Source organism: Tympanuchus pallidicinctus, unplaced genomic scaffold (assembly GCF_026119805.1).
Source record: "Tympanuchus pallidicinctus isolate F22 unplaced genomic scaffold, pur_lepc_1.0 scaffold18, whole genome shotgun sequence".
NCBI classification, from domain to species: domain Eukaryota; kingdom Metazoa; phylum Chordata; class Aves; order Galliformes; family Phasianidae; genus Tympanuchus; species Tympanuchus pallidicinctus.
Window position 1 is genome coordinate 1,620,105 of NW_026294699.1, and position 27,080 is coordinate 1,647,184.

Below are 27,080 nucleotides of genomic sequence, written 5' to 3' on the forward strand. Positions count from 1 at the left end.
CGCGGGGCGGTGCCCGGGATGGCGGCGGGGCCGGCGGGGCGCTGAGGCCGGAGCCGCCCGCTCGGCGGGGGCCGGTGAGTGCGGGGCCGGGATGCGGGGAACGGGCGCCAGGTCGGGTCGGACCGAGCGGACCCCGCGCCGCCGCTTCCGCGCCGCGTCCGAGCCCGCAGCGCTCCGCGGCCCGGCTTCGGGCGGAGCTCGGCCTTCCGGGGAGGCGGCGCTCGGTACCGGGCGGCTCCCGGAGCCGCGTCCCGCATCGCCCGAGTGCGGTCGGCTCCGGCGGGGGGGCCGAGCGGTGCGGGATCCGAGCGCGGGGTTCGGCCGTGCGAAGCTGCCGCGCCGCCCGTCGCGCACCGCCGTCCGGCCGCTCCGGCTGCGCTGCCCCGGCGGTGCGGTGCGGTGCGGTGCGCTCCCGGCCCCGCGCTCCCGGCTGTGCGCCGCGCTCCGTGGCCGCGCTGCAGGCCGCCCGCTGGCTCAGCGCTGCGTGGCTCGTCGCGTCTCCTTCAGCGGTCGCGGCTGAGGCTGCCGCGGCCCTGCGCTGCTGTGCCGGGAGCCGCTCGGTGCTCCCCGCTGAGCCTCTCCCTTCCTGCATCACCTCCGGCTCCGGACAGACCTCGCTGGGGACGCGGCCGATGCCACCCGTCTTCCGTGGATGCTCCCTCCCCGAGCCGGGGGAAGGTTAAAAAAAGCCGCGTCTGCCATTTCCAGGCTGAGTTTCTATGGTGACGGTGCGTCGGAGGAGCAAAAATGCGGCGAGAGCTCTGAAATCACCGCCGGCTGCGGGCACACGTGGGCTTTGCCCGGTGCTGCTGGCCGTGCCCTGCTGCGAGCACGGAGCTCGGGGAGCCGAGCTGCGCCTGTGTGCTCAGCATCCATCAGCACCCCGTGCAGAAAGGGGTTATTGGCAGAGGATGGAGATTATTTCCTGCTGTGGAGGCAGTCGATAGGACAAGGGAGAATGGTTTTAAACTGAGACAGGGAGGTTTAGGTTGGATATTAGGAGGAAGTTTTTCCTCCAGAGGGTGGTGAGGCGCTGGAACAGGTTGCCCAGGAGGCTGTGGATGCCCCATCCCTGCAGGCATTCGAGGCCAGGCTGGATGTGGCTCTGGGCAGCCTGGGCTGCTGGTTGGCGACCTGCACACAGCAGGGGTTGGAACTGGATGAACATTGTGGGCCTTTTCAGCCCAGGCTGTTCTGTGATTCTCACAGACACTGGCTGTGTGTCCCCTTCCCAGGGTTGGAAGCAGATGATCTCCAGGATCCCTTCCAACCAAAGCTGTGCTGTGATCCTTTGGGCACTGTGCTCTAGGCCAGGGAGCGCCTTCTAAAGAAAGGTTTTCCCTTCAGGTTGATGTATGCTTAGGTTGAAAAATCCATTCCTGTGGGTGCTCCAAACCTGGGATTCACACTCATGTCTGTCAGAGGAGCTGCTGCTGTGACTGAGCTTCTTGCTTTTGTTCTGTGCTGAATGGAAGGTTCAGAGGATATTTTCTTGGGGCACTTGTTAGGGTGGAAAAATGCTGGGTGTAATGAAGTTTGCTGATATTGCACAGCGTTGGTGTTACTGAGAGCTGCCTGGTGCTTCCTGGGAGCCGTGACACCCCCAGGAGGGATGCAGGTCGGGGGCTGCAGCCCTTCATCACACTGCTGTGCCCCAGAAACAGAGCACGGAGGATCTCAGTTCCCCCCAGTTGGCTCCCGATGCCCTTCAGATAAGTGCAGGATGGAGGTTTCTGCTCCTTGGCTGTGCTTGGGGTGCAGCCACATACTTGGCTGCGTGGGTCAAGGTCTGGAGAGGGCTGGGGGAGTCCCATGCTTTCCTGTGGCAGAGGGATCTTCTCCCAGGGTACGTGTGGACCAGAGGCCTGTGGAGATGAGATGGTGTAGGATGAAAAGTCCCCTTGCTGTTCCTTCCCTATTGCTGCTGGGAAGAGGTGGTACCTGAGGTGCCTTTTGTGCTGCTGCAGCAGACCTCTTCTGCTTTTTCTTGCTTACTGCACAGCACAGGACACGCGAGCACAGCTGCTGCTCGCTGCTGTGGGAATCTTCTGCATCTCGTAAGGCTGGTGGGTTTTGCTCAGAGGTTGCATTTGGGCTTTGAATTGGGGATGGTAAAGAGTGTGGCAGGGCAGGAGGATGCTTCAGGGGCTGGATGTGGAGGGCAGGCTGGGCACACGGGTGCTCATTGTGTTACCTGCAGAGCTGCGCGGATCCCACCCAGCACCCAGCTGCTGGAGCTGTGCTGATGGCACGTTGTGACATGGAACAAGGGCAATGGTTTTAAAGTGAGGCAGGGGAGGTTTAGGTTGGATATTAGGAGGGAGGAAGTTTTTCCCCCAGAGGGTGGTGAGGCACTGGCACAGGTTGCCCAAGGAGGCTGTGGATGCCCCATCCCTGCAGGCATTCAAGGCCAGGCTGGATGTGGCTCTGGGCAGCCTGGGCTGCTGGTTGGTGACCTGCACACAGAGCAGGGGCTGGAACTGATGAGCACTGTGGTCCTTTTCAACCCAGGCCATTCTATGATTTGATTCCATGACACGCAGGCATCCCTCGCTGGCTGCAGCCAGACCTCCGTGGGTCTCACAGAACAGCTCGTGCTTCGGCACGGCTGGAGCCGAGCGCGTCGCCCGGCAATGGGAGGTGAGGATCTGCGCCCCAGTGCTGCCCTGCTCCTCCTCCCCATCGTAGGGCCGTGCCTGCAGCCGCCTCTCCTCCCTCCCTCTCTCCCGCTGGCCGCTGCTGCTCAGCTGACTGGTGGTGGGGCTGCGGAGCTGGGAGGGACCTCTCCCTCCTCCCGTGGGCAGGGCTGCCTCTGCCGCGGCACGGCGGAGGGTTCGCTCCCTCTGCCTGGCACCTGCAGGCCGTGTGGCAGCGCTGGCCTTGTGTTTGCAAGCCGTGCTTTTGTGCAGCATCTGCTGAAAGCAAGCTGGCTGCCTGGCTGCCTCTGCTCGAGCAGCGCTGCGAGATCCGAGCATGGGCAGGTGGGGTCTGGGGAGCTGACACCGTGCTGACAGAGCTGGAAACGTGCTGCTGAGCATCTCCTGTGCTGTGTGTCTGGTAGGTGATGTGTGTGCGTGTGTGTGTGTGTGCAGCACGGCTGTGGGGTGCTGCTGTGGGAAGGGGATTTGCTGCTCTCAGCCACAGCTGCACACTGGCAGCGTTTGACTTGAGAGTTTCTTGCCCTCAGCTTTGTGGTCCGCGTTTCTTTGTCCCAGTTGCTGCGTGCGATGAGTTGAAGGGAATTCAGCTGCCTGCCACAAAGACCTGTGGGTTGAGGGCTGTGCAGCAGACGATTGGTGTGTTGCACAGTCCAAGATTGTGAGCAGGGCTGTGCTTCTTCCTCTGTCCTGCAGCACGAGGTCAGCACAGCTGGGCAGGAGCACTTCCTTGGGAAGCCCCTCAGTGCTCAGGGCTGGCTGAGGGCTGCAGGTTCCTCCAGGGAAGGGAAGGGCTGGGGTGCAGCACTGCGGGGCGCAGACCTTTTCTCACCCTTGCCTCTCACCTGGCATGAGGGTTTGTTTGGGAAGAGCACTGCTGGCATTGCACAACCAGCACTTGTGAAGCCTTCGCAATGCAGGAAGCAGAGGCGCTGCCTGAAATCTTAACCAGCCCCACATTAATGGGCTACAAGAGGTTTCATGGCCTTCGTCAGGGCAGGTGTTGTGTTTCTATGCTCCCCCTCTGTAATAAACACGTCTCCTTGCCTGTGACTGGGTAAAGGACCCCTACAGGGGCTGCAGCTGCCTGATGGGGGTCCCAGGGCTACACAGCAGCTTCCCTGCTATCCCCAGCAGTGAGTGGAAGTGCTGGGGCAAGGCTATGGGGCAGGAGCGTTCTTGCTGTCTCCTGCTGTGCCCACTGCAGTGTCACAGTCTGCGTGGTGGCTGCAGTGTCCCATGTGTGTCCGGGCTGTGACCACAACATCTCAGTGCTCACAGATTGTGTTTCCAACCAGCAGCTCCCTCACTGCGTATCTCTCTGCTCAGGGTCCTGTGGGCCAGGACTGGGCAGCACCAGAAGCCACGGCGCCTCTGGCCCTTGAGGGCTCTTAATGACCCTTTCAGAGGGAACAGTGGAGTTATTTTCCATTCTTGTGGGGCTGAGCCAGCTGTTGCAACATCAGGCTGGGAATGGGGAGAGCCGCCCTCCTGGCTGCGGGGGCATGGGATGTTCCTGGATGCACTGAGGTGGCTGCTTTGCTCATGCCATCACTGGGGGTTTCGTGTTGTTGCTCCTGCCTTGCTGCAGGGGTGCAGGTGAAATCTGTGGGGCGCAGCATCCTCTGCCCCACCCTCTCCAAGCAGTGAGCCTGGGGCTGAGCAGCTTGCCAGGCTGTGGGGCCTCATGATGGGGAGGCAGCTCAGGTCTGCAGCACCCTGGTCACTGCTTCTCTTCTCTCCACAGAGTCCTGCAGAGCGGCGGCGGTCCCCGTCCGATGGGAGGATGGTTGTTCTCAGGCAGTTTGGGCTGCTTCTCTGGAAGAACTACATCCTGCAGGTAGGCTGGCACGGCGCATTCAGGCACCTGGGCACCACCAAATGTCACTCAGCAGGGGTTGCAGAGCATCCTGGTTCCTGTGCTTGCATGTCAGGGAGGGATGAGCGGGCGTTGCTGCTCTGTCCCCATCCCCTCCCTTCCACACTTCACCATTGCCCTCGCTTTTATTGGGTGCAGCTTCACTTCCCACAGGCAGGACAACCCACGTGGCCTCCTGTGTGACAGTGGCTTTCTGAGCTGTCTCACAAACCCTCTGACATCCTCTGGAGGTGGTGATTGCTGTAAACCTACTGTGACCTGGTTGGTTTTTCTCGATTAGTTTGTGCTGTCCTCAGAAGCAGCTTTTAGGGATGCGTGGGCTGCTTTAAACCATACTGTCCTGGCATCTACTCCCATCCCAGCTTTGTGCATGGCAGCTGGTTGCTTAAGGGGCTTAGGGAGCTTAGGGCTCGCTGCCCAGGAGCTGGCCTCCCCCAGTGCCACGAAGGGGCTGTGGACTCCTGGATGCTCAGCCTTTGGCAGAAGATGTGCTCCTGGTGAAGGCATGGAGCTCCACAGCTGTCAGCTGTGCTGTGAAGCTGGGTGCTGGGCCCAGGGGTGAGGAAACGCCTTGCTCAGAGCTGTCAGGGGTATGATTATGGATGAGTGTCCCCAGTGCCTCTGAAGCACTGCAGTTTGAGTGACTTGTGCAGTAGCACCAGGCTATGCTGGTAAATGTGTGCTAGCTGCTGAGTTCACAGAGTCAGGCAGTTGTTCTGGAGGCAGTCCAAGGGGCTATTAGAGGGTTAATTTGGTTGTAAATCAGCAGAAGGCAGCTGGTTTGCAAGAGCTGCGTTATAAAACCATCAGACATCTGCAATGCTCGCTTTTATGAGCGTGGCCTTTGGAACACTCCTTTTCCTGCCAGCCCTGCTGCGGTGCTGGGCTTGACCCTGTGCTCCTACTTGGGGCTGTGCCCCTCTCTCTGACATGGTGCCCAGTGGTCACTGATCCCCTTGGGACCAGCTGGAGGTGATGGCCGAGGAGCTGAATGCCCAGCTTGCTCACTGTTTTCCTCCCATCTGAAAAACAAAACCTTTCTCCACTCCGTACAGAGCCTGTGAGGTTCTGAGCTAATGTGCAGCACCAGTCAGGGGTTGGTGTTGGCAGATCTGAAGGAGCAGCCTTGGAGCACAGCTTTGGAGTGGAGGCAGGGAGGAGACACAGCAAGCTGCGGAGGTGGCCACGTTGGGAAGATAACCTCTTTGGTGCTGCTTGTGCCCTTCTTGTCCCAGCTGTGGCAGAAAGAGGCTGCAGTGCCCCTTGCTGCTGTCTGAGCAGGAGCACTTGGAGCACTTGCTGCTTCTGCCAGCATGCACAGTGCCAGGTTCCCACTGAGGCTCTCTGGCCTTGGGCATGTGTGGAGAAACCTCAGGAGCTGTAGCTGCAGTGGTTGAGGCTGGGTGAGGTGTATTAGCTGGGGTGCTGGCAGCTCGTGCTGCAGGAGGAAGCACAGGGGGTGCAGCTCCACCCAGTGTCCCATTTCCCCTCTGGTGTTTGGGCCAAATGGGATCTGCTGCCCATGGAGGGGCACAGCATGGCAGCCACCTCCATCCCCCACGGGGCTGCTGTCTGCCAGCAGCCATGGAAAAGCCCACTTAAAACGCTATTTAACACACGGGCTGAGCAATATAGCAGATAGTGGAAAGCTTGCAGTGTCTGGGAGGCAGCTCCTGTGGGGGCTGGGGGCCAAGGAATGGGGCACAGCCGTAGAATCACAGAGTAGTTGGGTTAGAAGGGTGCTGCTGCGGACTGGCTGCCCCAAACTGAGCTTCAGATTCAAGAAGCGTTCTGAGGCGCAGGGTGATTTTGGGGATCCCCTTTCCCTTCTTCCAACGTTGACATTTATTTCCACCCCTCCCTCTCGGCTTCCCCTCAGAAACGTCAGATTTTGGTCACCATCATAGAGATCTGCCTGCCGCTGCTGTTTGCTGCCATCCTGATTGCTCTGAGGCACCGCGTGCACTCCGTCAGCCACCCCAACGCCACCATCTACCCGTCCCTGTCCGTGGATGACCTGCCAGGCTTCTTCTACCGACGACACTCCAGCAACCCCTGGGAGCTGGCGTACGTCCCCTCCAACAGCAGCGCCGTGCAGAGCGTCGCCAGAGCTGTGGAGAGAGCTTTGCCCATCAGCATCCGAGGTGAGCAGAGCTGTGCAGAGGTGCTCAGGGGGTGCTGATGCTTTTGGGGTCTGAGTGCCGGGGCGGCGGCAGCGCTCTGAGGGCTGAACTTGCCAGCTGGGCTGAGGTGCCCAAAACAGAGCTGTGCCCAGCGGCCTGGTCTTACAGGGAGAATCTGGGTAAAGCAAAACGAGGTTTGGACAAAGGGCATCCAAACGGGATTCATTTATGCCTCATCAATCCGTCTTCCATCCTGGGAATGGGTGGGTTGGCTGGAAATTCTGTAATTAATTTTTATGTGGATGCATCAGAGGACTGCAGAACGGTTGGGTTGGAAGGGCCCCCCCAGCCCTGCCGTGGGCTGTGCCCCCAGCTCAGCTGCCCAAGGCCCATCTGTGGCCATGGGCGCCTCCAGGGATGAGCACCCACAGCTCTGGGCAGCAGTGCCAGCGCCTCCCTGCTCTCTGAGTGAAGGATTTCCTCTTCACATCTTGCCTAAATCTTCCCTCTTTTAGTTTAAAATCATTTCCCTGTCCTACCGCTGTCTGCTGGTGGTGCAGATGCTCTTTTCCAAGGATGCATCAGTTTTGTCAAAATGTCAAGGCAACGGTTTTATTTTTGTTTCACGAAAACTACAGCTCTGATTTTTGTCACATCTTGTTACAGTTCCTATCTAGAAAATTATGGCCTTAAAATAGTTGAAAGTGGCTGTCACTTCCTCACAATGAAGCATTCGGAAATTTCCTTGCCCAGAACATTTTAGCACTTCATGTTTCAAACTGAAGATAATGTGAAAAGAAATCCAACAGCAGGCTGTGGGACCTGGTCAACACACCTGAGGGATGGGGTGCCATCCAGAGAGACCCAGACAGGCTGAGCAGTGAGCTCAGGTGAACCTCGTGAGGTTCAACTTATCCAATTGCAATATCTGCACCTGGATTGAGGCAGCCCTCGCTACCAATACAAGCTGGTGGGTGAAAGGATCGAGCACAGCCCTGCTGAGAAAGGCCTGGGGGTCCTGGTGGGTGGCAGCTGAACACGAGCCAGCAATGTGCCCTCAAAGCCTGGGCAGCCAACCGAATCCTGGGCTGCATTGTGGCCAGCAGGGCGAGGGAGGGGATCTGCCCCTCTGATCTGTGCTGTGAGACCTCACCTGGAGCACTGCAGCCAGATGGGGAGTGCTCAGTACAGGAGAGACACAGAGCTGTTGGAGTGCATCCAGAAAAAAGCCACAGAAACGATGCAAGGGATGGAACACCTCTCCTATGGGACAGGCTGAGAGCTGGGGATGTGCAGATGGAGAAGAGAAGTCTGTGAGGGCTGGAGAGCCCCCTGTCAGTATCTAAAGGGGAGCTACAGGAAAGAAGGGGACAGACTCTTTATCAGGATGTGTGGTGATAGAATAAGAGGATATGGTTTCAAGCTTAAAGAGGGGAGATTTAAGTTGGTTGCGAGGAAAAGGTCTTTTGCAGTGAGGGTGGTGGTGGACGGGAACAGATTGCCCCATGATGTGGTTGATGCCCAGTCCCTGGATACCTTCAAGACCAGGCTGGATCAAGACCTGGGCATCCTGATCCAGCTGTGGTGTCCCTGTGCATTGCAGGGAGTTGAGCTAGATGGTCTCTAAAGGTCCCTTCCAGCTCTAAGGACTCTGGTTCTGCCCCTGGGGATGGCAGGGCTGCGTCCCGCACGGATTCCCCACCTCGCACATTTGGGACATTCCAGCTGTGCCTGGGGTGCCTCCCTCCTGCCCAGCATCGCAGCTGGGAGCTCAGCACCGCTTTGCTCTGTGCCCACACGCACCCTGCTCACAACTTTCCTGCCCCACAGCCCAGGGCTTCGCCTCGGAGCGAGAGTTTGAGGATTACGTCCGACGGGACAACCGCTCGGGCAGCGTGCTGGCTGCCGTCATCTTCAAACACCACTTCAGCAGCAGCGCAGACCCGCTGCCCCTCCAGGTGAGCAGCTCAGGGTGCTCTGCCTGCAGCCCTCCCAGCAGCTCAACAGCAGCCGCTCCGGGAGCGTAACCCAGGTTTGTGCCTTTGTGGTCAGCCTGACGCGGCCGTCGCTGTTCTCCCTGCAGGTGGACTATGAGCTGCGCTTCAAGTACAGCCCCAGGAACGCCCCACGGAGTGAGCAGACGGGGCTGAACCCCAACCTGGACCGGGACTGGCACACCAGCTACCTCTTCCCACTCTTCCAGCTGCCTGGGCCCCGCGAGGCCAAGTTTGCGGATGGCGGAACGCCGGGTAGGGCTGTCGGGAGGCATTGGGATGCTGCTCTTCTCTCTGTTTGAATGCTTTTTGAATGGTAAAAGCCCAAACCCTCTAGGAGTTCTCATGCTATTTAAAGACTTCAGCTCTGTGGTTTGGGCACAGTTTTTTAACAAAAGCCAAACCTCAGACTGAGCGGGAGGCAGCAGGGCCTTGCAGGAACTGGCACTGGTTCCAGGAGAGCCCTGCTCTCAATCCTGGGAGCTTCCTCTGTGGCTGCAAAGGGGGTATTTCTCCCAGTTTTCCTTCTGGCTCCACAGTGACATCAAGAAAAGGATTGAGAGAGCAGGCAGACTCACTCATCAGTGTGAATAGACTTGAGAACGATAGGACCGTATCTCCTAGTTCAAATATTTTGCAGGGTGGGGTGACCAGAAGCTGAGGTCAATTCCCTCATTACAATATTTGTTTAGCAAATTAGTTAATAAAAAACATTGTTAGTGATTACCTATTCTCACCTTTTCCTTATCTGTCCAGTTCATTTTAAGCAACCACCTCTTAAAACACTCATCTGAGGCTTTCTAAACAGAGTCTGAGCTTCATTTTAAGTGGCAGAAATCCCAAATAAAAGCAGAGCAGTTAAAAAGCAGTGAAAGATTTTATTGTTTGTTAATGCACAAAACGTTTAAGCCAAATGTGTCAGCAATGGGCTATATTCCCCCTCACCAAAATACATCCCAAAAAAGGACCACGTGTGAGCTGAGCTCAGTGGCAGTGTTGGTGACTGATGATGACCAAGAACCTCTGTCCTTAGGAAAACAAAAGCACGCGTGCAGAAAGGTTGCAGTTTATGTTGAGGTTTTCTGCCCCCTGCCTTTAAATGAAGATTTCAGTTGCTCTGGAGTGGTGGTGCCACGATAGCTGTGTTGGTTTTGCTTTTCTTACAAGCTCTTGTAACGTTTCCTGCTCCAATTCCCCAGAAGTCCCTCCCATACCAGCTGCCTCTCTTCCAAAGGGGCCGTGCTGTTCTCTGCTCCCCAGGAACAATGCCTGTTTGTATTCCCCGTCTTGTTGCCTCGCAGGTTACATCCGGGAGGGCTTCCTGGCGGTGCAGCATGCCGTGGATCGGGCCATCATGCAGTATCACACCAACAGCTCTGCCCCCAGCCTGCTGGAGAACGTCACCGTGGTGGTGCAGCGCTTCCCCTACCCGTCCTACGTCAACGACCTCTTCGTCCTCGCCATCCAGAACCAGCTCCCACTGCTGCTCATGCTCAGCTTCACCTACACCTCGCTCAACATCGTCCGTGCCGTCGTGCACGAGAAGGAGAAGAAGCTGAAGGTAATGTTGGGGCTGCACACCTCCTGTGGCGCGGTGGGCCAGGGGCCAGTAGCTCTCACTGCTGTTGCTGCAGGTACTTTGCACGCTGAGCTGCTCACCCCTTAAATGAGCCAGGCAACGACAGAATCCCCGTTGGCTTTGCAGCTTTGCAGCCAGCACATGGAGGTGGGCAGGCACGCTGGCAGTGGGTTAGCAAAGCCCTGGAGGAATGTTGCTAATCCTGCTGCCAGGAGCAGTTGGCCAGACTGCAGGCTGAAGGGCAGCTTGGCAAGGAGCAGCTCTGGCCGGTGCAGGAGTTCAGCATGTGGGAAACAGGGCTTTGGCCTTTTAAATTTAGAAACTCGTGTTTTTGTGCTATGTACGTGTTTGTGTGTGTGTCTGCATGTGGGCAGCAGGGAGCTCAGTTGATGCAGTGCTCATTGCAGCAGGGTCAGGCTGTCCTGCCCCTTCTGCTGCCAGCCCCTCCTGCTGTGCTTCGGGTTCAGCTCAGCTCCTGAGTACCACTCCAATGAGAGTCTCCACCTCCCCTTGCTGTGCCTGCATCCCCCTGCCTGGGTCATGCGAGTGCAGCCATGGGTGACAGTGTGACCTCCCTGCAGGAATACATGCACATGATGGGCCTCAGCAACTGGTTGCACTGGAGCGCCTGGTTCCTCATGTTCTTCCTCTTCCTGCTGGTGTCTGTGTTCTTTGTCACCGTGCTCTTCTGTGTCAAGGTGAGTGTGTTTCCTCAGGCCAGAAGCTCTGTGCTGGTGGGGCACGAGGGCGGCGGGGCTCCTTTGTCACAGGTTGGTCTGTACCAGTGACTCAGGCCTCATACGTGTGCCTCAGAGCCTGGAGCTGTTGGGTGGACAGAGCCAGAGCACTGCAGAGGGTACCTGAGAGCCCATTTGAGTCTCTCTCAGCTTCAGGGGTGTGAATTGACAACCTTGCACCCAAAGCTGCCTTTGCCAGCAGTTCCTCCCCCACTGGAGGAGCAGACCTGTCCCACTGCTGAGCACTACATGCTCGGGGGATGCAGGCTACCCTCGCTGTGCACCCGTGGCACAAGAAGCACGAGGTGGCTCTCTGGGTGCAGAGCACAGTGTCCTCATAAGCCCTGCACGGGGACAGCCCTTGTTTCCTCCCTCTGGACTGTTCTAAGAGGGCCTGGGTGTTCCTACCTGCCTCTACATCTGTCTTTAACCATGGAAACCATTAGGCATGGGATGCCCCTGTGTGCCTGCAGCCATGGCCAGCTTTGCCAGCTGCAGAGGTAACTGCTTTTTCTCTCTAGGTGAGTGAACAAGGAGCTGTGCTCACTAGCAGTGACCCCACGCTGGTGTTCACCTTCCTCGCCATCTTCTCCATCTCCACCATCTCCTTCAACTTCATGGTGAGCACCTTCTTCTCCAGAGGTGAGTCCTCCCCGCTTGCCTCCTTGCAGGGCTGGGTCTGCCAACCATGCCATCCCCAGGAGCTGTGCTATAAAACTGTGGATTGATTTGGGTGTTGGGGATACTGGGAGGTCAATGGTGCATCCAAAGCAGGGCCCCCTCCAGAGCTGCTTGAGATTGCTGCGTGTGGAATAACTTGCTTTGACTGCAGAGCTGGGGGCCCTTCTTTTTGTTGTTTTTTTTTTTGGCTGCATTTTCCACACAATGCTTTGGCAGGAGATGTGTGTACTGTCACTTCTCAAGCCATGTCAGCTCATGTGTTGGGGCCTCATTCACCTGCTGTGACCCCAAGGTGTGCTGGGTTGGGCTGGGCTGAGAGCCTCCTCCAATGCTGACTGTGGGGTTGGTACTTCAGCCTTGCTGTGGGGCTGGGGCGAGTCATCATCCGCCTGTAACCACAGCTCCTCCAAAAGCTTGGATCTCCAAGGGTGGCAAGCTGGTGAGAAATGCTCAACAGCACCAATGTGTGGTTGATGTTTCCCCTCCTGCTCTTCTCTGTGCTCACAGCAAATGTCGCAGCTGCTGCTGGAGGCTTCCTGTACTTCTTCTCCTACATCCCCTACTTCTTCATCTCGCCTCGCTACGACCTGATGTCCCACAGCCAGAAGCTGGCATCCTGCCTCATCTCCAACGTGGCCATGGCCATGGGAGCACAGCTCATAGGCATGTTTGAAGGAAAAGGTGAGCACAGGAGCCTCTCTGCCAGGGTGGGTCTGGATGGGCAGTGTGGGGGGCAGAGGGAAGTTTGGCAGAGACGGAGCAAGAGCAGGAGAGGCGATTGCTGGGTGCTTTGCAGCTCTGAGCAGCACCAGGGCTCTGCCCCTCTGAACCCATGCGTCTGACAGTCATGAAATGAAGACTGGGCTATTGCCAGACACTTTGATGGCAAAGCTAATTTTCTTCTAAAGGATGCTAATTAATTGCATTTCCTCCTTTCCAATGTTCGTGTTGGTTTTTTGTTTTGTTGTTGTTGTTCTTTAATTTGTATGTCAATAAGAATTTGCTGTTTGCTCCAACAAAGGCAGTGTTTTTGCAGAGCAGTGTCACTGAAAGGAGCCTGCAGGGGTGGAGGGGCAGCGACTGCAGATGAGATGGTTTCTCCCAGGGCAATTGCAGGGGCTGTGATGAAAGATGCGTAAGGAATGGAGTGGGAACCTTGAGATTTTAGTACGCTTCTGCTCCTCTTTTTTTCTCTACATGTATGAAATGGATACTGTGAGGCCACGTGTGTGCCTTTCATTGTGGAGCAGTGAGTTAGAGCAGGCAGTGCTATCTTACAAGCCTGGGATTGCACTCTGCTCTGCTCCTTCCTCTTGGGGATGGATGAGTTCCCTCAGCAGAGGTGATCAGCATCCTGTTCCCTGCAGGGACTGGCATCCAGTGGAGGGACCTCATGAAACCTGTCAGCGTGGATGACAACTTCACCTTGGCACAAGTCCTGGGGATGCTGCTCCTGGATTCAGTGCTCTATGGCCTGGTGGCCTGGTATGTGGAGGCTGTCTTCCCAGGAGAGTACGGCGTGCCTCAGCCCTGGTACTTCTTCCTGACGGTGAGCACTGCTTACACACCCCTCCCAGCAGGGCTTATGGCACGGTTTGATGATGTTCCCTGCTTTTTGCCTATGCAGCAGGTCAGACTAAAGTGAAACAGTGGCACTATCAGCTTCCAGGATTCGAGGTGCTTGCTATGTGTCCTCATTAAAAGAATGATCTAGTCAGCTTTTTTGACTGTGACGTACATCTTGCAGGTCTTCTTGGCTTTAAGTCTTTGTCCTGACACTTCTTTGCACGCATGGTGTTACTAACATTGTCTCCATGCCCCCAGCATGAGAGAAAAGCATTAGCTTCTACACCCTGCACTGGAGAGAAGCCTGGGGTGGGAGTCAGCAGGTGGTCACTTGGGATTGCCCTGAGCAGTGAGGTTTGGCTGGGTCTGCCCCGAGCCACCACCAGCAGCCACAGGGGGGGATATGGCTGCCTGCTATCACCCATCAGCTGTGCTGCTGTCACTGCCAGCCCGGTGCCATCACCAGGTCTGGTGTCATCCTCAGCCTGTCACTGTTGTGTGACAGAATCCCCTGAGCCGCAGTGACAGCAACGCTTCTGACTGTAAGCATTGGGAGGCTTTTCCTCCTTCTCTCTCAATTCCTTATTGCACCATGGTTTCAACTCCCTTTCTGTAGCTAGACTTGTGCAGAGCTCTTGGTGAAGCAGGAATGCAGCTGTCAAAAGCCCCCATGGGCTGGAAGGCTGTCATACCGTGCTGCAGCTCAGTGCTGCCCTGTGCTGGGCACGTTGCTGTGTTGCCCTCGTTCTTAGAAAGCCAGGTCCAAAAGGGTGAAACTGCAGCGCTGGACTCTCGCCCATTTCTGTTACAGGATGCAAGGTTTTTTTGGAATGGTTATTTGTTGCATTTGCTCTTCAGGCTCTTCTGGGTGAGATGCTTCTCCCTGAGCAATTTTATTTCTTGCTGCCCCATTGGCCTTTCCTGTGGAAATGAAGACAGGGAAAAGTCACAGGGAGAGGCAGCCAGGGGATGGCAGGAGGTGCAGCTCTGCCCTCTGGTTACTCTGCCTGCACTGCCCAGCATCTGATGGGCCAGGAAGAGCAGCCTTGCAGTGGGGCACCTGCGTGGCAGAGCAGTGGGAAATGGGTTGGTGTGGGCCCGTGCCTGAGGCTTTTTCTGTCTTCTGTCAGCCCTCCTACTGGTGTGGGCAACCCAGGACTGTCATTGGAAAAGAGAAGGAGGAGGAGGAGGACCCTGAGAAAGCCCTGAAGAGCCAATACATCGAGGAGGAGCCTGCTGACCTCGTGTCAGGGATCAAAATCAAGCACCTTTCCAAGGTATTACCTTCACAGCACAAGCACTAGGGCAGCTGTTGGTCCTGTGCCCCCCAGTGCTATTTCTGCATTAGAGCAGCTCTTGGCCACATAGCTTCTGCAAGGAGCACAACTCAGGTCTTTTCCTGCTACAGTTTTTCAAGCAGCCTCGCAGCACCCTGGGCTTGCAGCATGCCTTGATCCTTGCTGTGTAAGGCTGTGGGCAAACTGCAGCCTCACCCTGCAGTGCTGGAGCACGGTGGTCCAGGAAGAGCAGTCCTAGAATGGTGCATGCTCACCTACACAACAGCACTGCCCACTGCATGGTGTGGTTGGTTTTCTGAACGCTGCCACCTGCAGGGAGTTTACCCATGTTTGCTGCCCTCTGCTCCTCAGGCCCTGTAGTGTGGGGAGGGACCTTTCCCAGAGCTAGCATCTTTTAGCTGTGGGCTGAAGTTTGGTACCACAAGTGGGTGACATCTGCACTGAGCCTGCTGGACACTGCAGTGATTGCAGTGACACTGTCTAATGCCAACCGCAGTGATTGTCATGGCCTTGCACTGCCTGAAGGTGCAGAGGGAGCAGATCTGACAGCACTCGCTGTGAATACAGCATCAACTTGTTAATGTGATCTCCACAGGTCTTCAAAGTGGGAAACAAGACAAAAGAGGCAGTGAAGGACTTGACGGTTAACATGTATGAAGGGCAGATCACTGTCCTGCTGGGACACAACGGTGCTGGGAAGACCACCACTCTGTCCATGCTCACAGGTAGGAGCTGTGAGCTGCCATGTGGCAGGGTCAGCTGCTGGGGCCCTGCAGGCAGGGCTTGTGGCATTCCTGGGGGAGCAGAGCTGTGCCTCATCTCTTCAACTGGACAGGGGTTTTGTTCTTCCCTGCTGCACCCTGGGCTCACTGAGCTGTCAGATGAGATGGTGCAGTTATGATGGGGATGGCTGGGAGCTGTGTTGCTGCCTGGGGAGATGGAGGGAGCTGAGCGATCAGCCCCAGGGTGACACCAGGACAGAGGCTGTGCAGGTCACAGGCAGTCTGACACTTCTGTGTCCTGGCTGACTGCTGCAGCCTGTCTGGCAGAGCAACACAAGCTCATGGGTGGCTCCTCACAGGTCTGTACTCCCCAACAAGTGGGCAGGCGTACATCAACGGCTATGAGATCTCACAGGACATGGTCCTGATCCGCCGGAGCCTGGGGCTGTGTCCTCAGCACGACGTGCTCTTCGACAACATGACAGTGGAGGAGCACCTCTACTTCTATGCAGGGGTGAGTGCAATGCTGGGGGCGCTGGCTGGCAGTGCATGCAAAGCTGGTGCTGGGGTGGGTGGGCAGCATGGGGCTCACTGGGTGGCAGCACGCACTGCTCACAGGTCTGTCATCATGCAGGCTGGGGGTGATGCTCAGAGTGTGGGCAGAGGCCATCTCTGTACTGCCTTGCCTTTCTGCCTGCATGCAGGAAGGTGCGTGGAGTGGGGGCTGTGGTCGGGTTCAGCAGCCAGTGGCTGATGAGGTGGGAAGGATCTTTGCTGGGGATGTTTGCCACTGCAACTGTGCTTAACCTCCTTCCCTTCGTGTGGCAGCTGAAGGGATACCCAGCCTCCAAGTGTCCCGAGGAGATCAACCACATCCTGCGGATCCTCAACCTGGAGGACAAGCGGCACTCGCTGACCAAGGCGCTCTCTGGTGGCATGAAGCGCAAGCTGTCCATTGGCATCGCCCTCATCGGGGACTCCAAGGCAAGCAGCTGTTGTGGGATTCACTGAGAATCCTTCTCTTGGGGCCAGCAGGGGCTCTTGTCTGAGGTTGTCCCTTACCTGTTGTGGGCCAGTGAAGTGGCAGCAAGGAGGAGGCAGGAGCACTGCCGTGAAAGGGGACAGCGCTGAGCCCTGTTCCCCAGAGCTCCGGAGCAGCTGTGCTGCTTGGATACTCCTCCAGACAAGACCACTGCGTGCACACTGGCAGCTCGGGGCTTCTGGATCCAGAGCAGATCTCTGGCACTGCTGTGCCTCTCTTGACCAGCGCTCATCTCCGGTGTGCAGGTGGTGATGCTGGATGAGCCAACGTCGGGGATGGATCCAGCTTCTCGCAGGGCCACCTGGGACCTCCTCCAGCAGCAGAGGAGCAACCGCACCATCCTGCTGACCACACACTTCATGGATGAGGCTGACCTGCTGGGGGACCGCATAGCTATCATGGCCAAGGGCGAGCTGCAGTGCTGCGGCTCCTCCCTCTTCCTCAAACGTAAATATGGTAAGGAAGGAGCAGGCAGGTTGTGCTGGAGTGTTTGTTCCTGCCCTCCCCTTCATGCTGTTATGCCTGTTTGGAGGCTGGAACCCACACTCACTCCTCACGGCTGCATAGCTAGTTGCTCAGAGCTGGCTGGTGCTGCAAAAGGCTTTGCTTTGTACTTGCTTTCAGCCCTTCTCACTGTCCTTTGCGTTCCCTGCAGCCCATGCAAAGCCAGCAAGGCCCTGTGGTGCTCAGCAGCCCCTCTGTGCTCTGCAACTCAGAGCCATGGCTGGCCTGGGCTGTGCTGTGACTTACCTTCCTTTCCCCCCTCTTCCCAGGGGCTGGATACCACATGGTGATGGTGAAGGAGCCGTACTGTAACCTGGGGGAGATCTCCCGCCTCATCTGTCAGTACGTGCCCAACGCCACCATGGAGAGCAATGCTGGGGCAGAGCTGTCCTTCATCCTGCCCAAAGAGAGCACTCACAGGTAACAGCATCATCTGCCCTCCCTCTGTGCATGGATCCCCCTGTGCACACTGAGGCCTGGCTGCTGTAATCATGGGCTAGCTGGGAATGGAGCTGCTCTCCACGTCTTGGAAGGTGCAGGGGGACATGCAAGGGTACAGCTGCAGTGCTGGTCCAGGGAAAGTGGCTTTGGTTCCTCCTCTCACCATGGTCCTCTCTTGAATCTGCTGCTGTGTTGATGTCTCGCCAGCATGCCTGCCATGCAGTGACTGCACGGAATGAGGTGTGGGAGGCTGGGAGCATTGAGTCTCTGGATTGCGTGGTATAACAAGGATGGCCGAGGCTACCTGTGCAAAAGCAGCAGCAGAAAATGGAGCCTGAAATCTGCTCCTGGGGGGAGGAGGGGGCTCAATGCTGCAGAAGCAGCACCCAGAGCATCGTAAGATCTCTTATCTCCTCTGACTAGGCTGAAATCCGGGGCCTGAGGATACAGGATGCCACGTTGTGCAGCTTTATCTGCTGTCCATTAAGACATCATTGTGGATGGTGTCTCCACCCAGCTCTGGGGAGCTCTGCCTGGTGGAGCTGGCCTTATGCCAGCAGAAAGAGCGAGCAGCAAAACCTGACACCTCATTTATCCTTGCAGGTTTGAGGCCCTATTCACAGAGCTGGAGCTGAAGCGGGAGGAGCTGGGCATTGCCAGCTATGGGGCCTCGGTCACCACCATGGAGGAAGTCTTCCTGAGGTGGGGAGCTGGCAGGCCTGGATGGCAGCAGGGACCTGGGCTGTGGTCCAGCTGGTGGGAGGAGCAGTGTGCACGTGGGGAGGAGCTGGACCACCATCTCAGGGTCAGTCCTTGGAAGCAGGTGCTCAGGGTGCCTTCAAGGCTGGCAGCACAACCCGTGTGCTTTAATCATTTTCTGTGAGAGCTTTCATGAGGGGTATGGGCCTGGGATCAGGGCAGTGTGTGGGCTGGGCTGGGGTCTGTGACTGGAAACATGAAGTCCAAATCTGAGCGTGAAGTCCCGCTAAGCTCCTCTTCCGCCTTTTCCCTGCAAAAACGAACATGAGTTTTGATTACATTAAAAGAACAAAAGCCAAACCACAATTGCAACTGTGGAAGAAACTTCATGCAGGCAGCACTCTCCTCCCATAAGCCCTTTACTGAGTTCTATGTCTTAATGCCCAGACTGGGAGAAAAACAGCTGCTTGGGGAAGAGAAGGAAGTTTGAAAACTCAACCTGGCACAAACTGCACTTGAGCTGTGTGTGCACGTGTGGGTTTTGTCTCTTGAGATCTCCAGCTTGATCCTCTCTGGGTTGGTGCCTCACCATCTGTTCTCCATCCTGGCACAGGGTTGGGAAGCTGGTGGACTCCAGCATGGACATCCAGGCCATCCAGCTGCCTGCTCTGCAGTACCAGCACGAGCGGCGCTCCAACGACTGGGCCATGGATGACTCCAGCAGCCTGAGTGGGATGACAGACATGACAGATGACAGCGGGGCACTCATTACAGAGGACTGCTCCAGCATCAAGCTCAATACTGGGGTGAGTGCGGGGTGTCAGTGCCACAGGAATAGCACCTGTGGGACCTCTGCACTGGTTTTACCGTACAGAGGCTGCCTGTGGCCAGTCTGACCCTGTGTAATTTGGGAGTTGTGAATGTAGAAGTGAACTCTGAAACTTCAGTGCACATTGTTTCAAGAGTTGCTTGGGGTTGGTTGCTGGGGTGGGTCTCTGCTATCCTTTTTATGTTAATTCTTCACTGTAGAGATGCCTTGTTTTGAAGATATCCAGATGATTCCTGCTCATTTATCACCTGCTATTGCTAAATCCCTTGGCATTTCCAGCGGGGAGATGAGAAAAACAATCTTCCTTCCCTCGCTGGGCCCTTCACGGCCTGCTGCCTCACGCCTGTGATAAGTTGCCTTGTCCTTCTCAAGGGCATATCTACAACCAGAAAGTCAGAAAGATGTTTGTGGTTTAAAAAGCAAAGAAGGTGCTTGCTTGCATGGGCCGGGTGTCTCAGCCTGGCCGCTTTGACATGTTGCTGTGCTGCACCAACTCCATTTGTGAACCTCCAGTGCTGAGCTTCGAGCAGAGGTAAAGGTCCTGTCCGAAGCTGGTATTTAGCACCTTAGCCCCCAAAGTGCCTGCTTCCCATTGGGAAGCTATGGATTTTGGGCAGCTGACCTGCTGCACTGAATCAAGCAACTATCCTGCTCACTGCTTTGCTGCAAGCAGGTGGTGGGGCAGGCTGTGGACTGATGGAAGAGGAAGGGACAGGGAGGGGGCTTTGGACTCACACCCTCCATGCAGGACGATGGCTGCCCGTGGTGGCAGGGCAGGCTCTGACCTGGCTTCTCCCTTCCCAGTTCTACCTGTGCTGCCAGCAGTTCTACGCCATGTTCATGAAGCGAGCCATGTACAGCTGGCGCAACTGGAAGATGGTGGCAGCGCAGTTCCTCGTGCCTCTCATCTTCACTGCCTTCGCCCTCATCGTGGCCAAGACCTTCCCTGGGCCCAGGGACTCCTCCATGCTGAGGCTGACCCTGGAGCCCTATGGGCAGACCATCGTGCCTTTCTCCGTCCCCACCGCCTCAGGGCTGCCGCAGAAGCTGGCAGAGCAGTTCGTGGAGCTGCTGGATGCCCAGCATCAGTCACCACTGGAGGTGCCGGGTGAGGCTTTGCAGAGCACTGGGTGATGCTTAGTGGGGGCTCTTCCTGCCAGGGCTGGATCCCGTTTGGCATATCCTATGGTATCATGTCCTGCACGGGGGGGTACTGCAGCTGGCTCCTGCCCCTCGTCCCCTGGGCAGACCTGTGTTCTCTGTAGCACTGTGTTTGTGGCCACCATTAGGGCAGGGTGGGCAACAAGGGTCGGCGCTGCTGGGGTTTTCTCCAGTTGGCCTCAATCGCCTTCCTTTTGCCTGGAGTCCCCTTGTAACAGCAGCGGTGTTCTGCAGGTGGCCTGGAGGAGTACCTCATCTCAAGAGCATCCGAGGAGGGGGGGGCCTTCAATGAGCACTACATCGCCGCTGCCTCCTTCGAAGGAGTTGACAACCACACGGTGGTCACTGCACTGTTCAACAACCAGGCCTACCACTCTCCAGCCACCGCCCTCATGTTGGCTGACAACGCTGTCTTCAGGGTGCTGATGGGCCCCAACGCTTCCATCACAGTCACCAACTACCCTCAGCCCCGCAACATCACCGAGAAGGCCAAGGACCAACTCATGGAGTAAGTCTGTTTGCCTGGTGCTTGCGTTCCTGCTAGGGCTCACAGCATGCGTTTGGCACACGTTGGCTTGATTGTGCTGGCAGAAGACTCAGACAAGAGTTTCTCAGACCTCAGCGTGGCTGTGATTGCGCTCTGGAGGCAGGGTAGCAAAGCTGTGTGGCTGACTGACCTGCCTTAAGCCTGGCAGCCTGTAGCTCAACACACACAACTCAGTGGTTGGAGGTTCCCCTTTAGAAGCTCGCAGCCTGTGGCTGGGGACCCTTTCCCTGCAGAGCTCGGCTGCTGGACTGCAGAGGAGCTGTGTGGCTGTGCAGCCCATGGAGCCAGGGCCTGGGCATCATGTCTTCCAGAGGGATGATGCGTGGGGCCTGGCAGTGGTGTGCTGGGGCAGTGCAGCTGTGTTGTCCCTCACGTAGCCTCAGCGTCGGTCTGTCATGCTGTTGCTGTTCTAACCGCTGCTGCTGCTCCCCTGCAGAGGCCAGACCGGGTTTGCCATCGCCATCAACTTGCTGTACGGCATGGCCTCGCTCGCCAGCACCTTTGCTCTCCTGCTGGTCAGTGAGCGGGCCATCAAGGCCAAGCACGTCCAGTTTGTCAGCGGCGTCTACGTGGTCAACTTCTGGCTGTCAGCCCTGCTCTGGGACATCATCAACTTCCTCATTCCGTGTGCTCTGATGCTGGTAAGTCACCTCTGACAGCCTCATCCCTCCTGTCACAGGAGCTGGGGTGGCATCATTTGCTCTCGAGACAAACGTGCTCTCTCCTCACGTTGCTGCACCCCAGGTGATATTCCAAGCGTTTGATGTGCAAGCCTTCACCCAAGACAGCCACCTCGTCGATGTGATGTTGATCTTCCTCCTTTATGGCTGGGCCATCATCCCCCTTATGTACCTCCTCAGCTTCTTCTTCTCAGTGGCAGCCACAGCCTACACCCGTCTCACCATCTTCAACATCCTCTCGGGCACAGCCACCTTCCTTGCTGTCACCATCATGAGCATCCCAGGTGGGTCAGTCCCTGCCCAGCCCTGCACCCTGTCACCACAAAGAAGACACAGCCCCTGAGAGGACTCTGTCACACTTAGATCCTGGGGCTGTCCCATGCACCAGAAAAACCTAAACAGCCCCTTCTCTCCAATTAAACATGATAAAATGTGTTGGTTCTCTTTCTGAGATATATCAGAGTCTTTCTCTAAATCCAATCTGTTGATCCTCTTTCAGAGTTAGGTTTGGTGGACCTCTCCAGAACTCTGGATAAAATCTTTCTCACCTTACCCAATTACTGCTTGGGTCAGTGCATCAGTGACTTCTACCAGAACTATGAGTTCATTCAGTTCTGCACCTCTTCTGTTGAAGCCATCTTCATATGCAAGGCATTCAGTGAGTCCCCCCATCGCCTGCCCCTGCTGCCCTTCCCTCCTCCTCATCTGCAGCCACACTGGGCTCCCTGTGGGGTGGGCAGGGGGCTGGGAGTGTTGAAAAGGCTGGTGTGGGACCAGCAGGGCTGGGGGTTTGGCATTCCCTACCAGTGCCTGGGGAGGAGATGCTCACCTGAACAGGTGGCTGTGGTGTCACGGGGCCTTTAACCCAGCCTGGGCAGTAATTCCAGTGACATTTTAAAGCAGAAGGAGCATTTGATAGTGACAGCAATCTAGTTAAGGAATCTTTTTTCTTACTACTGATTTGGAGGAAAATGTAAAATAAGGAAGGTTTCATAGAGCTCCCAAGGCAACCCAGTCGTGGTCCTGATAGATCTCCTGTCTCCTCTGTGTGCCTTCAGTGAGCATCTTCTTGGGGTCAGGAGCTGATTCCTCTAGGGAGAAGTGCTGGAAAGAGCTGTGGGCAGGGATCCCAGTGTGGGCTGGGGTGGAGCTGAGGCTGGCAGAACTCCCAGCTTTCTCTGAAACTTTTCTTCCTGGAGTAGAGATTGATTTGACTTTGTTCCAACCCAGATATCAGCTATCAGGTGAACTACTTTTCCTGGGAGTCGCCTGGGATCGGGCGATATCTGACCTCCTTGACCGTCCAGGGTTTCTCCTTCCTCTTCCTCCTCTTCCTCATTGAGACAAACCTTCTCTGGAGACTGAAAACTTTGGTCTGTGGCATCTGCAGGCGGCGGAAATGGGTGAGCTGAAGTTTGTGGGAGGCAGCAACGTGGTGCAGGTCCTGTGGAGCCTGCGGGAGGGCAGAGAGGCGTGTTGTCCCTATCGAGAGAGGGCTGATGGAGCAAGTGGCTCCTGCGTGAGCTGGGAGTGCCTGTCTGGGCAAAGCTGCTGATCCCACAGCAGCAAGGTGACAGTGGTTTTCCGCCCTGTGTTCAGGTGGCACTGCTGAACAGTGTGTCTGTGTTGCCTGAGGACCGGGATGTGGCAGACGAGAGGAAAAAGGTTTTGGAGTCACCACCAGAGCTGCTGTCATCACTGAGCAGCCCTCTGGTCATCAAGGAGCTCACTAAGGTGAGGAGCACGTGGCCCTTCTGGAGCACCGTGCTGTGAGCACGGCCTGCTGGCCTTGCTGTGCCCTCAGATGCCTTGCATGTGACGTGACCAGCATGCTCACACCTTGCCATCCCCAGGTCTATGACAGCCGGGAATCCCTGCTGGCGGTGGACAGGATCTCTTTGGCAGTCAGCAAAGGGGAATGCTTTGGTCTTCTTGGCTTCAACGGAGCAGGCAAAACCACTACATTCAAGATGCTGACGGGTGATGAGAGCATCACGTCGGGGGATGCCTTCGTGGATGGCCACAGCATTCTGGCCAACATCAAGAAGGTACTGAGGGCTGCAGGGGCAGCGCATTGTGTCCTACGTCTGCCTGGGCTGAGCCCCTTGTGAGTGCCCCTGGGGAGGGCACGGCTGTGGGTGCCAGGGGCAGTGTGGTGCACCTGGGATGTGGTGGTCTGATCTGGTCCAGCTTTCCCTGTTAATCTGGTCACTTGAAAGCAGTCCTGTGGAGAAAAGACTAGCAGATATGAAATGAGGGGAAACCTCACAAACCTTCTGAGGGTGGCAAAGGCTTCGTTAAAACTGTTTAGCTCTCTAAATGGCTATGTGGAAAATGTGATTTAGTGCAGTTAGATGGTGGCAAGTGAGATTTCCAGACCTCTGACAGCTGAGAATTGCCCAGGCAATTGCAAGGCCAGAGATGAGTCACAAACTGACCCACCCTGAGCACGGATCAGGGTTTTGATTCAATCCCTGGATGCACGCATCTCTGCCAGCCCTAGGCACCCTGTGATATTGAGCCTTGTAGCAAAGCTCCGTGGGTGCCAGGGCCTCTCCCAGTGCAGAGCTGCAGCTGAGCCAACCCCTCAGCTTCTTCGTGCCCCCAGGTGCAGCAGCGGATCGGCTACTGCCCTCAGTTTGATGCCCTGCTGGAGCACATGACGGGCCGTGAGACGCTCAGCATGTATGCCAGGCTGCGGGGCATCCCTGAGCGTTACATCGGCAGCTGCGTGGAGAACATGCTGAGGGGGCTGCTGCTGGAGCCCCACGCCGACAAGCTTGTCAGGACCTACAGGTGAGACGAGGCTCCAGGGGGCGAAAGCTCCCCCCGGCTGGGGGATTCTGCCGTGCCTGGCTTTCCTGTGCTCAGTGCTCCCCTCTCTCCCCCACAGCGGTGGTAACAAGCGGAAGCTGAGCGCTGGCATTGCCCTTATTGGTGGCCCCCCCGTCATCTTCCTGGATGAGCCCTCCACTGGTATGGACCCCGTGGCCCGGCGTCTGCTCTGGGATGCGGTGACTCGGACACGGGAGTGTGGCAAATCCATCATCTTCACCTCCCACAGGTGAGTGTCCCAGCAGTGCCCAGCCCCGCAGCTGGTCAGGCGGAGCTGGGGGTCCTGCTGCCCCCACCCCCCGCTCAGCAATTCCCTCCCATCCCACAGCATGGAGGAGTGCGAGGCGCTGTGCACGCGGCTGGCCATCATGGTGAACGGGCAGTTCAAGTGTCTGGGCAGCCCTCAGCACCTGAAGAGCAAGTTTGGCAGTGGCTACACCTTGCTGGCCAAAACGCGGACTGATGAGGAGGGCGAGCTGCAGGCCTTCAAGGCCTTCGTGGAGAAGACTTTCCCAGGTACTTGAGCTGCTAGGCAGGGTGTGTACGTGAGCTTCCCCCATTTCACAGCTCACAGCCTCTCTCTGCTGGTCTCTCGCAGGCAGTGTCCTGAAGCACGAGCACCAGGGCATGGTGCACTACCACTTGACCAACAAGAACCTCAGCTGGGCGCAGGTAAGGGATGCTGGAGCACATGGGAAGAGATACATGGGAAGAGAAGGGAGGGGAGGAGGGGGAGTGGCCACTTTGCACAAGCACATCCCAAAGGCTCAGTGGTGATGGAAGGGCTGTGTTTGCTTGTTGCATCCTTCCCAACCCGTATCTCCCTCCTGGGAAGCACAGCGCTGGTTCTGGGTGGGCTCAGAGCCACCTGAGCCTGCAGTGTCTGAGCCTTGCTGTTCCCTGCTGGACCCCAGCCCAGGGGACGTGTGGTTCTTAATGGAGTTGGACACCCTGCCCCGTGGTCTCCATGGGGAAAGCTGGGGGTCTCCTATGCTGGGGGTACCTGACAGTAACTGATGCTGCTGTGCCATTCCCTGCAGGTCTTTGGGGCCTTGGAGAAAGCCAAAGAGAAGTATCGCTTAGAAGACTATTCGGTTAGCCAGATATCCCTGGAGCAAGTCTTCATGAGCTTCACTCGCTTCCAACACTACACAGAGGACAGAGGGAAATGAGCAAGAGCCCTTCCCGTCCTCCTTCATGGACTGGCCCCGCCGCCTATACATAGTATATATAGAGACAGTAATTTATATATCAGCGTGTGTCTTAAATAATGTATAAATGTAAGAAAATTTTCACTGGGGAGGGGGGAGAGGATGGAGTCGTAACCTCCTGCGATGGGGAGCACAGGGCTCTGTGTGCATCAGCTGCCCGCGCACACGTGTAAATGAGTGTGTGTGTCTGCCACTTCCACCCGCATCTGTGGCCAAAAGAAAAGCCCTCGAAGCAGGGGAAGGGGTGGCTGGGTGCTGGTGGGTGCTGCAGGCTGTGCCGGAGCCTCAGGTCCCCGTGCCCCCCCATCCTGCCCCTCGTCACGCACACTGGGAAGCGGCTCCCGCGGTCTCCACGCGCACGTCGAGTTGTGTTCTGTGAGGTGGTTTGCTTGTGGTTTATCAGGATGCTGTCCAATAGCTTAGATCCAGAATGGTTGCTGGGTTCATGGGGATGCACTGTGCCAGGGGGAGGGGACGCAAAACCCCCATCCCAGCCTTAATGGCATGGAGATGCAAGAAGGGAAGCTGGCACAAGCAGCATATGCTGATTGTTCCCTTGACACCAAAACCCTCGGTGCCACCGTGCCTGGCTCTGTGACAAAAGGGAACCTCAGGAGCTCCTCTTGCCCCCACTGCTCAAAAGTAGGGGCAGAGGGAGCCTGGCGCAGCCCCGCTGTGCTGGGAGAGGCTGTGCTCATGGAGCAGCGCCTGGCACGGATGAATCACAGCCCGGGGCTCCGTGTGTGGGCAGCGATGGTTGGAGGTGCAGCCTGCTGCCTCGGCACTGCTTCCGCTAGAGGTTTAAACAACAGCACTGCCCTGCAGCGTGTTCTGCAGCACTGCAGCACAGCCCGTGCCCACATTGCTCCCTGTTCCCCCACCCCACGCTGCCCTGGCTGTGCGCAGTGCCCACAGGCAGCACCCAGGATTTATTTTCGACGTCTCCCAGCGTTTGCGTTGCTTTTCTGTTTGTTTGTTTTCTGTATGTGTCGGTTGATTCTCATCTGTCTCTAACTGGTCCCTGTGTCACCTGCGGGCAGTTGCCTCCAGCTGCTCCGTGATCAATGCAGAGCTATTTGCACTATAGTCCTACACACAATTGCACATACTTAATGAATTAATATTTATGGCAGGGGGTGCTGATTCCCTCCCTGTGATTGCATTGTCGGGTCGGGGTGTCCTTTGGGTTGGGTTTTTGTTCTGTTCCTGTAACTGAATCATCCTTTCCTGTTCCATTTTTTTTTTTTTTTCCCCTCTGCCTAATGTTGTTTAAAAATAATGATGGTGCATCATGTTACTAAGAGTTTCCCCGGATCTTCATGGGGTTGTGTGGTTATTAGCAAGCAGCCAGCAGGGGAGCACAGCCCCTGGGACAACGACTGTGCTTTCTGCAAGCATCCCTCTGCTGTGGGGGGGGTGATGTGGGAGAGCAGCGCAAGGAAAGCAATGCTGCTTTCTCCTAGGGCCACCAGGAAGGCTGGGACCCTCTGTACAGGGCAATGGCAGGATGCAGCAGGGCTGCTGGGGCTTTGCCTTGCACAGGGGCAGCAGTGGGAAAGTAGGAGCAGGGGGGCTGTGTGGGCTTATGGGAGGTGCTGCCCTGGGTACCACTGATCCTGCATCCTGGCCTCTCTTTGCTGTAGCACCAGCTTGCACTGGGACACCGTCAGCAGGCAGCACTGCTGTTGCTACCTGTCGTGATCCCCCTCCTGCAGCACCATCTGGGAAGCCTGGGAAAGTGCTGTGGCTGCTGTGCCAGGCTGCAGTACAGTTGTTGTTCCCACCACAAGAATAAAGCTTTCCTTTTTTTCCAGTGGGTGTTTTCTGGCTTTCTTTGCATTCACTGAGCGGCTCCCTGCCCTGCGTGGCTTGGTCTGGGAAGGACCTGTTGGGGC

General features: G+C 56.8%; 1 protein-coding gene across 3 annotated transcripts; it reads left to right on the forward strand.

The window, feature by feature from the left end:
• Window positions 1-26,482, forward strand: ABCA3 (ATP binding cassette subfamily A member 3). 3 transcript variants are annotated; one of them, XM_052680246.1, is made up of 31 exons: window positions 1-74; window positions 4,405-4,497; window positions 6,416-6,680; window positions 8,490-8,617; window positions 8,743-8,908; window positions 9,955-10,214; window positions 10,814-10,930; window positions 11,491-11,611; window positions 12,158-12,331; window positions 13,018-13,199; window positions 14,347-14,493; window positions 15,110-15,239; window positions 15,596-15,750; window positions 16,065-16,220; window positions 16,524-16,734; window positions 17,052-17,202; window positions 17,827-17,925; window positions 18,536-18,728; window positions 19,556-19,859; window positions 20,147-20,420; window positions 20,896-21,100; window positions 21,204-21,423; window positions 21,639-21,797; window positions 22,370-22,542; window positions 22,739-22,873; window positions 22,993-23,187; window positions 23,748-23,935; window positions 24,033-24,203; window positions 24,303-24,490; window positions 24,573-24,646; window positions 25,015-26,482. In XM_052680246.1, the coding sequence occupies exons 2-31, from the start codon at window positions 4,444-4,446 to the stop codon at window positions 25,144-25,146; spliced, it is 5,127 nt and encodes a 1,708-aa protein (XP_052536206.1). In that variant the 5' UTR covers window positions 1-74; window positions 4,405-4,443; the 3' UTR covers window positions 25,147-26,482. The 3 variants fall into 3 exon arrangements, with proteins under 3 accessions (XP_052536206.1, XP_052536207.1, XP_052536208.1); XM_052680247.1 differs by lacking the exon at window positions 1-74 and adding an exon at window positions 2,817-3,057 and having other exon boundaries at window positions 4,407-4,497; XM_052680248.1 differs by lacking the exon at window positions 1-74 and adding an exon at window positions 2,817-3,050.
• Window positions 26,483-27,080: the final 598 nt, after the last annotated feature.